The sequence below is a fragment of the Oryza glaberrima genome, chromosome 2 (genome assembly GCF_000147395.1).
Source record: "Oryza glaberrima chromosome 2, OglaRS2, whole genome shotgun sequence".
In the NCBI taxonomy this organism is placed as follows: domain Eukaryota; kingdom Viridiplantae; phylum Streptophyta; class Magnoliopsida; order Poales; family Poaceae; genus Oryza; species Oryza glaberrima.
In genome coordinates this window covers 27,818,983-27,832,351 of record NC_068327.1, presented here as the reverse complement: position 1 = coordinate 27,832,351, position 13,369 = coordinate 27,818,983, and the positions used below count along the sequence as shown (strand labels likewise).

General features: G+C 47.8%; 3 protein-coding genes across 4 annotated transcripts; 1 reads left to right on the top strand and 2 right to left on the bottom strand.

Moving 5' to 3' along the window:
- The first annotated feature begins 1,369 nt into the window (after positions 1-1,369).
- LOC127761759 (ubiquinol oxidase 1c, mitochondrial) lies at positions 1,370-3,194 on the top strand. The gene is made up of 4 exons (XM_052286086.1): positions 1,370-1,842; positions 1,969-2,097; positions 2,188-2,676; positions 2,767-3,194. Exons 1-4 carry the CDS (start codon positions 1,483-1,485, stop codon positions 2,824-2,826), a joined length of 1,038 nt encoding a protein of 345 aa, XP_052142046.1. The 5' UTR covers positions 1,370-1,482; the 3' UTR covers positions 2,827-3,194.
- Positions 3,195-3,516: 322 nt separating this feature from the next.
- Positions 3,517-6,568, bottom strand: LOC127761854 (myb family transcription factor PHL11-like). Its single transcript, XM_052286185.1, has 6 exons — positions 6,021-6,568; positions 5,501-5,577; positions 5,331-5,388; positions 5,121-5,196; positions 4,293-4,362; positions 3,517-4,193 (listed from the first exon to the last, which is right to left on the bottom strand). Exons 1-6 carry the CDS (start codon positions 6,184-6,186, stop codon positions 3,774-3,776), a joined length of 867 nt encoding a protein of 288 aa, XP_052142145.1. The 5' UTR covers positions 6,187-6,568; the 3' UTR covers positions 3,517-3,773.
- A 3,192-nt stretch (positions 6,569-9,760) lies between these two features.
- Positions 9,761-12,698, bottom strand: LOC127764246 (cell division cycle 20.2, cofactor of APC complex-like). Of its 2 annotated transcripts, none has more exons than XM_052289100.1 (7): positions 12,179-12,698; positions 11,823-12,089; positions 11,465-11,734; positions 10,787-11,377; positions 10,485-10,697; positions 10,297-10,374; positions 9,761-10,214 (listed from the first exon to the last, which is right to left on the bottom strand). In XM_052289100.1, the coding sequence occupies exons 1-5, from the start codon at positions 12,314-12,316 to the stop codon at positions 10,554-10,556; spliced, it is 1,410 nt and encodes a 469-aa protein (XP_052145060.1). In that variant the 5' UTR covers positions 12,317-12,698; the 3' UTR covers positions 9,761-10,214; positions 10,297-10,374; positions 10,485-10,553. The 2 variants fall into 2 exon arrangements, with proteins under 2 accessions (XP_052145060.1, XP_052145059.1); XM_052289099.1 differs by having other exon boundaries at positions 10,543-10,697; positions 12,179-12,697.
- Between the last annotated feature and the right edge of the window lie 671 nt (positions 12,699-13,369).

Here is a 13,369-nt window from a genome sequence, read left to right as displayed (position 1 = left end):
ACTTGCAATTTGTGTTTTTTTACCTTTTTCATTTAGGATTTAAAAAGGTGGTGCACTAATATTAATATTCAATTGGAAACAAAACTATTTCCCTCATTGTTTATATGTTATCCAAATAGTTATGAAAAATTAAAAATATATATTATTTGTGCTGGATCACTTGATAAACATGTAAAGTTAAATTTAACTTATATAAATTAAAAAATAATTATGAATATACGTTAACTAATTGTAGTTTAAATTGTTCATTTTGTTGCATATCGTATTTTAATTTATGTGCTTGTGTTGTAATATGTTACATGTTAAACTATTTTTTTTCTATAATTATTTAATATGAAAAAACAGGATATCTCCTCCCATACTAAGGGCAACAGCAATACTTAAGGTCTTATAAGGTCTTGGTGAAAATAAGATAGGTCCCATCATACCATATATCCATGACCACAATATTGAAGACAAGAATAGATGTTAAGATGTGTCTCACATCTATGTAAACAAATTATATTTTAAGGTAGGCCCCACCATACTATAATCTATTTTCATACTCTTTAGTGTGTTTTATCTTATTATTTTATTTCTTAAGGTTGAGACGTAAGCTTATGGCTAGTTTTAACATTTAATGTCTTATGGCTAGTGCCCATAATATATATGACTAGTCATAATATCTTATGACTCATTCTTATGGTATATTGTGGATGTCAAAAGGTTACCGTGGTTGTTAGAATTTTATTGGATTTCTTAAAAAAATAGACTGATTAGTGGATATGCTTTATATATGTAATTAGGATGCCATTTTGCTAAAAAATGAGAAAGAATTGAACCTTATGCCAAAAGAAAAAAAACTTGGTCCCCATATTTTTTTTTCTAATATTTTCGTAGCTACTCCTAGATGTCGCATGTTATACGCTTTAATCATCTCCGCGTACATAACTGATCGATGTCACCTGATCATTGTGCGCAGCCACACGTTTTTTATTTCTACACAGAAAGCAACTATATAGTCCACAGAAAATACGAAGAAAGAGGTGGACGAAAGATCAGTCCACTGCTATGATGCTATCAGATTGCCGCTTAGCAGCCACCATGAACTCCTTTTCCCAGTATAATACTCTCTTCGGGTCTAAATGTTTGATGTCATCGATTTTTTTAAATATATTTAACGTCCGTTTTATTTAAAAACTTTTACAAAATATGTAAAACTATATGTATAAATAAAAGTATATTTAACAATGAATCAACTGATTGGAAAAGAATAATAATTACTTAAAATTTTTTAATAAAATAAACGGTTAAATATATTTTAAAAAAAATGAACAGCCTCGTATATCCGAAGAAGCAGCAGCAACGAACGAAATCGCCGACACGTGGATCTGCACGCTGAAGCTAGCCCCCTCCAGAAACCGGCACGTCTGCAGCCACGAACAGAGCATCAACACGCACACCTCAGCGAAGAGCAGAGCAGCGTCTCCACGATCTCCGGCGATGGGCTCCCGCGCTGCTGGATCAGTCCTCCTCCGCCACCTCTGCCCCCGAGTCTCCAGCTCGACCTCTGCGGCTGCGCATGCGCATGCGCAGCGGCCTCCGTTAGCCGGCGCCGGCGGAGGGGGCGTGGCCTTGTGGGCGCGACTTCTGTCCACCTCCGCCGCCGCGGCGAAGGAGGAGGCGGCCGCGTCCAAGGAGAACACCGGGAGTACCGCCGCCGCGAAGGCGGAGGCGACGAAGGCCGCCAAGGAAGGGCCGGCCAGTGCGACTGCGAGTCCCGTGGCGAGCAGCTACTGGGGCATCGAGGCGTCGAAGCTCGCGAGCAAGGACGGCGTCGAGTGGAAGTGGTCTTGCTTCAGAGTAAGAATCGATTTATCCATGATCCTGCTTAAAGATCGCTTCCTCTCTTTTTTGCTGTTAATTTAACTAATCTGAATTCAATTTGTGTAACTGCGTCGATGAATTAATGTGTTTGCTAATTTGCAGCCATGGGAGACGTACTCGCCGGACACGACGATCGACCTGAAGAAGCACCACGAGCCGAAGGTGCTGCTCGACAAGGTCGCCTACTGGACCGTCAAGGCGCTGCGCGTGCCCACTGACATCTTCTTCCAGGTAACCAACCACAACTAATTTTCCATCAAAGATCATGCCAATCTATTTTGCTGATCGAAATGGATGGGAATCAATGGAACGATTTTGCAGAGGAGGTATGGGTGCCGCGCGATGATGCTGGAGACGGTGGCGGCGGTGCCGGGGATGGTGGGCGGCATGCTGCTGCACCTCCGGTCGCTCCGCCGCTTCGAGCACAGCGGCGGCTGGATCCGCGCGCTGCTGGAGGAGGCCGAGAACGAGCGGATGCACCTCATGACCTTCATGGAGGTGGCCAAGCCGAGGTGGTACGAGCGCGCGCTCGTGCTCGCCGTCCAGGGCGTCTTCTTCAACGCCTACTTCCTCGGCTACCTCCTGTCCCCCAAGCTCGCGCACCGCGTCGTCGGCTACCTCGAGGAGGAGGCCATCCACTCCTACACCGAGTACCTCAAGGACATCGAGGCCGGCAAGATCGAGAACGTCCCCGCGCCGCCGATCGCCATCGACTACTGGCGCCTCCCCGCCGGCGCCACGCTCAAGGACGTCGTCGTCGTCGTCCGCGCCGACGAGGCACACCACCGCGACGTCAACCACTTCGCGTCGGTACGTGCGTGTGAATTCCTAAGTTTGCTGTGGGCTTTGTGTACGGCTTGTGATGACTGAATTGTTCTTTTGCTTGTGATGTGCATGCAGGATGTTCATTTTCAGGGGATGGATCTCAAGGATATCCCTGCCCCGCTCGATTATCACTGAAGAAATCTTACGGCGGCTTGTGTCCTGCTCAGCTCTGCAGTTGTTACCAAGAAACACGAGTTGCTGTTGATCTGTGCTACCGCAGTAGTAGATAGGAAGTTAGGAACATACATGAGAAATAGTATCAAATAACAATGTTCTTATGTTCACGAGTTGACATGATTTCTCGTGATCCGGATTCATGTGTGCATGGAATTATGCTATTGAACTCCCTACCATAAGATAGCCACTGTTTGTGGGTTAATACATTGATTATTCAGTTTAGCGTAGACTGCATCATTCTTGGTGCATTTTGTTCTGTTCGCTGGAAAGTTGGAAACCAATCATTTTGCGTCCTGTTATCTGTTTGGTCAATTTCACATGTGCTACTATCCATTTGAACCCTGCACTAACTGCTGGTTTTAGCACCCAAATGATATAAATTACCTCAGTAATGCTGGAGCTCTGTTTCAGAATTCAGAAGCTCCAGTTCCATCCTTTCAGTTTCAGATGTAGTTTTCTGCTGCACATCTTGGTTGTAGCTGCACTACACCAATGTTCAGTCAGACCTTCCCCTGTAGTAAAATGGCAAAATGCTTGCCGTTGATTGCTCTGATCATCTGATGTGGTGTGCTTACTCCAAAATGATACCACGAAGGATTCTTTTCTACTACAAAATGACCAGAAGTTCAACGTGGTTGGACTGTTGCAAGACTTGATAATGCTTTTGCTTTAGTCGTTTAGAGTGCAGGTACGAATACTCATACAGTATATATATTCTGATATTCAGATCTAGACATGATTGATTAGCTACGATTATTCAGAGCCTTTACCCCACAAATTTTACATTAGTACACTCTGGACCAACACTGTACTTAAGCACCCTCAATATCGCCACAAAAGAATTTCTCATAGGACAAAGGTAACTCTTAATTTAAACTACAGATGGTCGCCATTCTACTGAATCTTTACCTCCTGTGCTGACTAATCTTCAGACCGGATTCGCCGCCTCGCATGGCATTGGAGGACAGATGGTCATATCCTCCTCCTTTGATATTCAAATCTAGCAGCAGTAAGCCCTCATCTTGAGAACACTTGACATCGTCGGAATCCTGAATTCCATGGTAGAGCTGAAAGCCTAGATTGGTAGTTCTGAGATTGTCTTCAGATATCGCTTTCGCTAGCTCTCCATTGTTCTGTTCACACACTTGTGAAACATTGTTCATGAATCCTGAAAGAGCCAGGTTGAAATCTGTAAGCTGCGTTCTGGTTGCTTCGAGGTTTGCAGTTCCAGTTGCATCATAGGAGAGGTTGTTCTGGGCTTTCTCCAGTATCGTCTGCAGGTATTTCCCTTGGGCCTCAATTCGCATTTGAAGCTTCTTCTGAACCTGTACGTGGAGCAACACATTGACCTGTTAGTTTTTGTGTTCTGAGCTACACTACGATTCAAGCAGGGAAGCTAATGGGTGATGCATTGGCAATCTAACCTCAAGCTGTTCGTGCAGTTTCCGTTGGACTTCAATTTGATACCGCAGCGCATCAGCCAGTGGCGTTTCTCTGAATCATGACAAAATTGTTCAAGAAATTATAAGCCAATCCGAATGCGACATTGAAAACCAAACTGAATAATTGCTCGTCTCATCCAAAGCATAAAACAAACAATACTTATTGTTTTTTCTAAAATGGATTAGTACTTCAGAAAGTGATTGCATTAGATGCAAGATTGCGATCAATTGTTTTCTTTTTGTTTCAAGTGAATTAATGCAATTCTGTCGGCAAATTTTTTATAGTATACTGTATAATAATGCTTCGACAGAGTATAGAGACAGACCGATTCCTGAATACTCAATTTGTGCTGCTTATTAGCTGTTTTTTTATGTTATTTTGTGGAACTAGTACCATGTAACATGACTACAAAATTCCATTTTCGCAACAGACCAGTTAACACCTGACCTGATCTGCAGACGGTTAGCACACAGTGTCCCTTTCACACAACCTAATCTTCCAAATCATTAGCAGCCTATACCGTTTTCCTCTATAAATTAAGCACCGCATTTACTTCTGTAAGAGTAGATGACTTGTACCGTATTTACAAATCGCAAATAGTACGACCAATCGCTCTATATACAAAGCCTATCTCGTACCCCCCCCCCCCCCCCTGCCAACTAAAAAGATGCTGTTAGTCCTACACGGATACACCTCTTCATGATCTTGAAGGCGTTGCTTTCGACGCGACAGAGTCAAAATTAGATTGCCCTTACTACAATCAGCTTGGCATAAGCTGGAATTAAGCATCATGATGACTGCTAACTTACCCTGCATTGTTATTTTCAGCCGATGGGATGGTAGGAGGTGCAGCAGAGGCAAAACTGATGCCATGTGCAGCAAATGCTGTCAAAGAGCATGAAAAATGTAAGGTTTAGAAGAAACAGAAATGAATCATGCGTGATGGGTTTATCATTTTTAAAAACATCTTTGTTACTAGTACTTAGTGAGAAGTATTTAGTATTTACAAAAGCATGTACCTCCTCTGCTGGCTTCTAGGCCTGTATCTTTCTTGTTCTGCTTTCCAAGCCTATATTTCTGTGGATCAATAAAAAGATGTCGCCAAGAAGCACATATTAGCATCGTGGGTGGTAGATCAAAAGAAGCAAATAAAGCAAAAGAAAAACCAGTAAAAAAAAGATGATCAGACCTGAAGATGGCTCTTGAGGTGGTACAAGGTGAGACCTTTCATGCCCATCAGTCTCAACACCGACTTGGGGGTTGCCTCTGTCCAAACACAGTCAAATGGAAAACGAAATTATAACCCCAAAGCATAAAGTTGCTGTCACAAAGCAGTACAGGACTATGCAGATGTAACTATGCATGGCCCCAAAATGGTATGAGATGAGGATGATGAGTGATGATCAGCATGATCATATATACGGATCACTGTGGCATCTCTCATGATGGTTCATGGACATGCTTCTTTTTCGCTGTTAGACAATTAAAGGCTCCAATTAAACAAGCAAGCAAACAAGAACAGGATTTAATTTCCTTCACTGTTCCATTCATCACAGCTAATAAATTCTGCTGGCCTACAGCTCCAGCAGCTCGATTGTGTTTGGAGTTTGAACGCATGTAGCACAGAGAAAGATCGAAGCATGGGCATGGTGACATATACTGACATGGTGCAAGGTGTTCGGAGATGGAGTCATGGAATTGGTACTTACTGTCAGGCCCGCCGAGCTTGGTGACGGCCTCGACGAAGCGCTCGTGCAGGTCGGGCGTCCACCGCAGCCGCGGCTTGGGGTCCCGCGACAGCACCACCCCGGCTCCCACCGCCCCCGCGCCGCCGACGCCGACGCCGTAGCCCGCCCTCTCCATCCCCTCGAACATGATGGCCAATCCGTCGACGAGCCGAGACGATCTGACAATCTCCTCGTCCGGCCGGCTGATCGATGTGTGCGCTCGTCGAGCGGCAGTCAACCCGGCCGCGGTCACGATCACGATCGATCGCTAGCTGTGCGCACGCGCGTGCGGCCGGCGCGCGGCTGGGAGTTTGTAGCTGGGAGCGTGAATCTGGTGCGGCGTGAGTTAGCGTGGGATTGCGGCGAAGCCCGAGGCGGATTCCCGATGGGAATGTGCCAGTCTCGCTAGCTATATGGCCGGCGTCTGATGGAGACACACACACAGAGACGAGACGACGACAGCGGCTGTGGCTGTGGCGATATGTAGGCAGGTGGTGCGAGAAACTAGAGAGAGAGAGAGAGGCGCCTGGGCGGGAGAGTGGCGCGCGAGGCGGAGCCAAAAGAAGAGGAGGAGAGAGAAAGCATATCGCGTCGCGTGTCGCGCCGCACCGCGCACCATCATCACGTTCACATCATGAGCTCATGTGTGCGCGCCCGCGCGCGCGGCCGGAATCTCAGGGGAGCCTTGTGCCGAGAGGCAACGCGGGCCAACCGCGGCGCGCCGCGTGGACGGGCCGCCGGCGCCGCTGCCGTCGGATCGAGCGGTGTGCACGTACTAGCGTCCTTCGAGCGGGGGGGAACAGGACAACGAAGGGCATGTGGGAGGGGGCGCCACGTGGACGCCTCGCGCCCCGACAAGAGCGGCCCCTGCCATGTGTTCATGTGTGCCGCTGCGTTTCGGTCGTCGGCCAGAGAAGCTGTCTGGTCTGTCCGGTCTGATACTCTGATCATTACTAGGAGGAGTACGTATAGATTTTGCATAAAGAATAGTAGTACTACTACCGGTGATTAGGTGTCACCTCACCGGTCAATGATCACGATGCCGCAGCATCGCCGGCCGGGCGCTCTATCGACGACCATCGATCGGTTGTTACACGGTTACACCCGATGATGCCAAGAACAATTCAACCGCATATGCGCCGTGGCATTGCCAGGTGAAAAAAACTCAACCCAAAGGACGAGAGAGAATCCCGTTACTTTTTTCCTCGATCGATGAAAGCAACAGCGGCCTGATCAACCCCATCTCTCCATGCGTATCGCGCGTTCGTGCCGATGGAATTCGCACGCGAATACGCGATGCGCTCTTTGGTCGTTTATTCGACAGCGAGCTGCGGTTGCACTTAGCCTTCCGTTTTGCCGGGGGAGAATATAAGAATATTCCGGCGGCAGGCAAGTAGCAGCCGGGGGGCGGAGAGCGAAAGGGTGGTGGTGAGATCGAGAGCCATAGCTAAGCTAGCTAGCCGGGGCGATGCGGTGGGGCCGGCCGGCGGCCGGCGAGAGAGACGCGGGGAGATGTCGCGTGGCTTTGCCTTGGCCTCGCCCGGGAGGAATATTCGCGCCAACTTGGTTGTGACCGCCGCCCCACCCCTCCAATACTCCTTTTTCTTTTCTCCCTTCGCCTTCAATTCCTCCCCGGCCCGATCGATCGCCGCCGTTCATGCAGGCATGGCATGCGTCGGCGTGAGTCGTCGGTTTCTCTAAATCGTTTTGGATTGGGGTTACCACCACCTCACAGTTTAACGGCTATCACTGTAATTACACTGTTACCATGAGATATATCGTGGTTTTAAAAGCTGAGAAGTTTATCGCACGTGATAACCGCGATAACCGTGCTGCTTTTGTAAAGTGTGGAGTCGTGACGCCCGCGAGTGATGGCACTATGGCAGCCGCTGCCGCGACAGATATGCAGACGAGACGCAATTTGTGTTGGTCGTCAGAGAAAGGTGCCTGCGTAAGTGGATGGATTATCTTGTGGTCGATGGAGCCGCTGTCTAAACTGTGACGACGGTGACGGCACGGTTGCAATTTGCGAGTCCATCGCTGTGAGGATCAGTGCACACGTTTGGCCCGATCGGTGTGTAAGCCAAAATTGGGAACCTGGAATAAAATTCCCACGGTGAATAGCTGATGATAAGACATGAAATTGTGTATGCATAGCCAAAGTAATCCTGCTGGAATCCGATGCCTGCGACAGTAAACGGCGGTAGGTGTTAGGTGGTTCAAGTGACGGTACTCGGTACTACTCTACTACAGCTAGCCAGGGAGAGAGAGATGGTTTGGTACTTTGGTCAGCATAAGATTCTCTCTTCCTTGCATGTAGATTCGAGGAGCCCACGTTTCGTTTGTCTTTGTTCCGGTTCCCACTTTAATTATCCCCCCTTTAAGCAAGTAAACTTCTTCCCCATCCAAGAGAATCGCATACTTAGGTTTCAGTTTTGGAGATAGAATCGTATGCTTGAAGCGAGGGAGCTGATGCCATCGAACAAATTATCACTTCTGATCGGAGCTTGTGACACCAATTATCGAAGGCTCAATTTCTCCATATTCCCCGGAACAGTGTACTTGTGTGCACATAAATAGCACTTACTAACTGTAGATGCCACAGCTCTGATCATCGTCTCATCAAGCACCTAGCTAAGCTACTACCCTCATCTCTTGTAATGTTCTGTGTGGACGCCAACAGACAACATCCGCAACCACCAGTACCTGTATATATATGCTAGTACTATCTCTAGTCCAGCAAGCATCATTCCATGTTCCTAGGTTAGTAGTTAGCCAGAGCCTGCGTTCGTTGGCAATTAGCCTCAAACCAAATCACCGCAAGCGAACACAGGATCGTGAAGCGTACACGTACATATGGAGCAGCATCACAGCAGATTAACCGAGGAGGCCGTCGTCGTCGTCGTAGCCAAACCCCACTCCACATGAGCAGATGAGCTAACGTACGTGCGTCCGCGCGGCGGAGCGTTGATGGCGGTGGTCACATGCATCCGGGCGCGCGCGTGTCGTTGGCGCGGAAGGGGATCCGAGAATTAGCCCGGCCGGCCGGGTCTGGCTGTTGGGTGGCGGCGAAGCAGCAAGTCAGACGGTGAGCTGGTGCACGCGGCCGCGGGGGCACACGGAATCTCTCGTGCTCTCCACTACTGTGTCATCGTATTGTTTTTTACCACCATACGCCGCGCCGCGCCGTGCGGTAGTGGCGAACCGGCGAGCCTGGCACCGCGCGCGGGGCGGAGAAGGCGGAGACCGGAGTGAGGCTGTGAGGGAGAGGCATAACGCGACAAGGGAGGGGTGGAATTCGAATCCTAATCCTGCCCGCTCCGATTTCGCGGGCCACATGGGTGGGAATCACTGTTCCTTTGTTTGTCCTCATGGTTCCCTTCTACTGTGGTCTGATAGTTACCAACTTTTTCTTTAAACTTTTAATTTTTTTTTCAAACTTTCAATTTTTACATCACATAAAAACTTTCTTACACATCAAAACTTTCAACTTTTCCGTTACATCGTTCCAATTTCAATCAAATTTCCAATATTGGTATACCCTACTATGGCACCTCAGCCCTACTACTGCTTCAGATGAACAAAAAAATGCAAGTGCTACTATCTGTTAAGAGAAGTTAGAACCTTGGTCAAATGTGTCCGTACTCTGGATGAACTAACAAAAATACTACTAATACAAATATGCTTGTTTTGTATTGAAAAATTGATCAAACTAGATAAAATTTGACTAAAAAAAGTCAAACGACTAGTTTTGAATAGTATGATATGAAACGGAGGAAGAACGTACATAAATATTTGAACTACACCTCTTGTTTTGTTACATCAAACCGATCATTTGATGTTTCCACCAAAAGATTCTTCAAAAATTGATCTTTTGGCGCAATTAAAACAAGATCAATTTTTTTAGATACTATGTGTGTGCTTTACATATGCTCTACAGAAGAACTAACTTTTTTTTAGATAATGTACAGAATAACTAACTAAATTGCCAGAAGTATATATTCCTATCTCAAGTCACCAACTCAGCATTTCATTCCCCGATAAGTGATAAGGTTTTGCACATTTCCAGGTTCTTTTTGGTGCTCTTTGTGAACTTGAAGTCGAAGATAGTATCTACCAATCAAAGATGAAGATATCGATGAAGCCAAATCTCACTTGCGATCTTCCGTTTGAAAGCTAGCAAACGAAACAAACAAAGATCATTTACACCGTACTATGCATTTGTGTTAAGTGCTAACTAGGGAGCAATGACACTAACCGAAACGATTGGATCATTATCATGAGAAGCACTGCAATGCTCTTCTTGCACAGCCTATTGTGCCAAGGCCATCTCAATCTGCAAGAGCATTGCAGAAGAAAAATCAGTGAGCAAAAGATCAATAACCAAAGCCTGAGGCTCAACATGGTTAAACAATCGAGGAATAAATACGAGTTCTAGAAATATACCAGCACGATCATTTTTAAGCTGTCCAAAGGACCAGATCAAATAGACGAATTTGTTCACCTGGTTCATCCTTATCTGAGATGGTTGAAGCTGTTGAACATCCCAGTGTGGGAAGCCTTGGCTGCAGGCTTGGGGGCTTCAGGACTACCAAACACATTCCAGAACCGCAGGGTCTCATCTGCAGCAGCCGATGCTACTGTGCAACCATCAGGACTCTGTAGTTCAATCACAGTAAGACGATCAGCAAATAACAGATTAACTTATAGGCAGTGACTGCAAAACTACTAATCAGGAAGAAACTCACCTGAGCCATGAAAAGGACACGGGAGGTATGGCCAGTGAGTTCAGCCATCTTAACCATCGACGGGTACTTCCACAATGTCAGCTGGTTCTGCGTGAATCCGTGTGAACTCAGAAGCTCTCTCTCATTTTTGTTCCATAGAAGAGCGCACACCTGCGATCCGGTATCGACAGAGTTCAAGCATGCACCGGTGTGTGTGTTCCAGAACTTGATGCACCGGTCGCTACCACCACCTCCAGTTGCAAGCAGGTTGCTCTGGAATGGGCACCATGCAAGCGCTTTCACAGCGGCCGTGTGATCCTCGAGCCTGTGCAGCCACTGGTTGCGGCCTGCAGATGGGACGGACGATGCCATGGACACATCCCAAATGTGAAGAAGGTTGTCGTTGCCACCACTGGCCAGCTGCTGCCCTGAACCAGACCACTTGAGCCCGCACACCTCCTGGCTGTGCCCCTGGTATGTCTGCACGACATGGTTCCTGATTCTTACGTCATTGTTCACGATGTTGCCGTCCATACCGCCAGTGGTCAGGATGTTGTTGTTCCATGCGAGTGAACCGACTCTTGATTCGTGCACACCTCTCAGAGTTCTAAGCTGCAGAGAAAGAACAATCTGATTCATGTACTGATCAAGCAAGAATTAGGACACGAAATATTAAAGGATACCGAACAATGTACTAACCAGTCGGTTGGAGCTGGTGTCCCAGAGCTGGATGTCGGAAGAGTTGAGGCCAACGGCGACATGCTGGCCGTCAGGAGCCCAGCTGACGCTGGTGATCGGGCCGCTGTCCTCGTCCACGGTCACGAGCTCAGATGTGGATCCGCTCGAGGCGTCCCACAGGTACACCGTGTCGCCCAGCGCAATGGACAGCACGTTCTTGCTTCCCCAGTCCAGCAGGTTGAGATAGTAATCGTCGACGAGGTCCGGTGCATCCAGAGTCCTCTCGGCAGACTACATCGGTTTCAAAGCCGCATCAGTAATCACAATCCCACATCGTTGCATCAATGTAAAGGAAGGAACATCAAAGCTCGTGCGTTACCTGGGGAATGTAGCGCCGCTGCTTGGCCGGCTTGGCCTGGTGGGTAGAAGCAGTATCCGCGGCAGAGACGTTCTCGGGCTCCGGTGGCTTGTTCCGGAAGGCGAGGATCCGTGTCCGGTTGTTGAGCAGCTTCTCGGCGAGCAGCCTCCGGTACGCCTCCTTGGACGGGGACGCCGCCGCGTTCTCCTTGTCCTTCTTGGGCTCCGTGAGCAGGTAGTGCGCCATGTCCATGTCCATCGCCGACCTGTCCGGTATGAACCTATCCCCCTGCAGAGCACGCGCAGCACAATACCCGGTCAGGCATTTCGTCGAACAGTCTATACGCACGCATGGACGGGGGGAAACCAAGGACTCACGTAGCACTTGGCCGACGGGTTGCGCGAGGCAGTGCTCAGCGACGGCATGTACGGGCGGGAGCCGGCCTCCTGGAGCGGCGGCCGCGGCGCGAGTCCGTGGCTCTTCTCCGACGAGATCGAGTGGGAGCCTGCGTCCATGGTTAGCAGAAACAGAAGAGCACAAGCACGCAAATAACAAGGAAACAAACAGCAGTAATACCAGCAGCAATAAAGATCACTAGAAGTAAACTAGATCAATCACAGGATCAAACAGAAAAATCAACACGCTAAGAAGACTATGTAATTAAATGAAACAAGCGGAAATTAACGAAACAGAGACGGGAATTATGCGAGAGCTTTGATTAGCAAGCGAGAAGAGAAAGCGTCGACTCCCCCAAGCGCGTCGGATCGACGAGAGGGGAGAGGAGGGGGGAGAAGAAGAGAGATGCGATGCTTGCTTTGTGGGGTTTAGGGTCTCGACAGGGGAGCGTATTTGTAGGAAGCGATGGCCGATGGGACATGGGAGGTGGGCGGCGGCGGCGATCGCAACTCGCAAGTCGCAACGGCTAGTGCGCAGCGATGAGGAGGGGAGAAATTAGCCGTTGCTGGCTTTAGGGCTTGCGCTGGGCTTTATGGGCTTTAGGGCTTGCGCATGTGAGGAATGTGCAGGAAGCAGCCCAAAAGTTGGGAGCAGGCTGGCTCGACGACCAAGCGTCTGAGTATTTGCCATATGGGCCTAATGGAATTTATTCTGCAACTTATGGGCCATTTATATGGGCCATTCCAATTAAATCGTCCCATGGGCCGGTGTTTTACAGGGAAAATGTTTTACAGTGAAAAATGACTATGTGCCATCTGACTTGTTTGCATTTGTCATTTTTTTTAAGAATAGATAAATTCATTTTATTGGACAAATCTGAATTGAGTAGAGATAAGATTTATCTCATGCTAAGACTCTTATTTACCATCCAACTTGTTTGTATTTGTCATTTTTGTTGTGGAATAGATAGATTTATTGTATAGGGAGATGCTCCTTTGACATTAACCATACAAGAAGGTTATTTTTGGCACCGCCTTATTCTCCCATATAAATCGCTAACTAGTTAGGTCACTCCTCTATTGTCACCCTACATTTGTAGTAAATGAATTTAGAGGGATGGGAGCATCATGTGGCACATTGTGTCTCATCATCATCCTTTGTTACGACTCATG

Excerpts from the sequence above, each read along its gene's own strand:
- LOC127761759 (XM_052286086.1), top strand. The coding sequence starts at position 1,483 with ATGGGCTCCCGCGCTGCTGGATCAGTCCTCCTCCGCCACCTCTGCCCC. Across the intron at positions 1,843-1,968 it reads GGAAGTGGTCTTGCTTCAGA|CCATGGGAGACGTACTCGCC; the intron begins GTAAGAATCGAT and ends GCTAATTTGCAG. Across the intron at positions 2,098-2,187 it reads CCACTGACATCTTCTTCCAG|AGGAGGTATGGGTGCCGCGC; the intron begins GTAACCAACCAC and ends ACGATTTTGCAG.
- LOC127761854 (XM_052286185.1), bottom strand. The coding sequence starts at position 6,186 with ATGTTCGAGGGGATGGAGAGGGCGGGCTACGGCGTCGGCGTCGGCGGC. Across the intron at positions 4,363-5,120 it reads GCTGAAAATAACAATGCAGG|AGAAACGCCACTGGCTGATG; the intron begins GTAAGTTAGCAG and ends GTCATGATTCAG. Across the intron at positions 4,194-4,292 it reads AACTGCACGAACAGCTTGAG|GTTCAGAAGAAGCTTCAAAT; the intron begins GTTAGATTGCCA and ends CTCCACGTACAG.
- LOC127764246 (XM_052289100.1), bottom strand. The coding sequence starts at position 12,316 with ATGGACGCAGGCTCCCACTCGATCTCGTCGGAGAAGAGCCACGGACTC. Across the intron at positions 12,090-12,178 it reads ACCCGTCGGCCAAGTGCTAC|GGGGATAGGTTCATACCGGA; the intron begins GTGAGTCCTTGG and ends CGTGCTCTGCAG. Across the intron at positions 10,698-10,786 it reads GTGTCCTTTTCATGGCTCAG|AGTCCTGATGGTTGCACAGT; the intron begins GTGAGTTTCTTC and ends ATTGAACTACAG.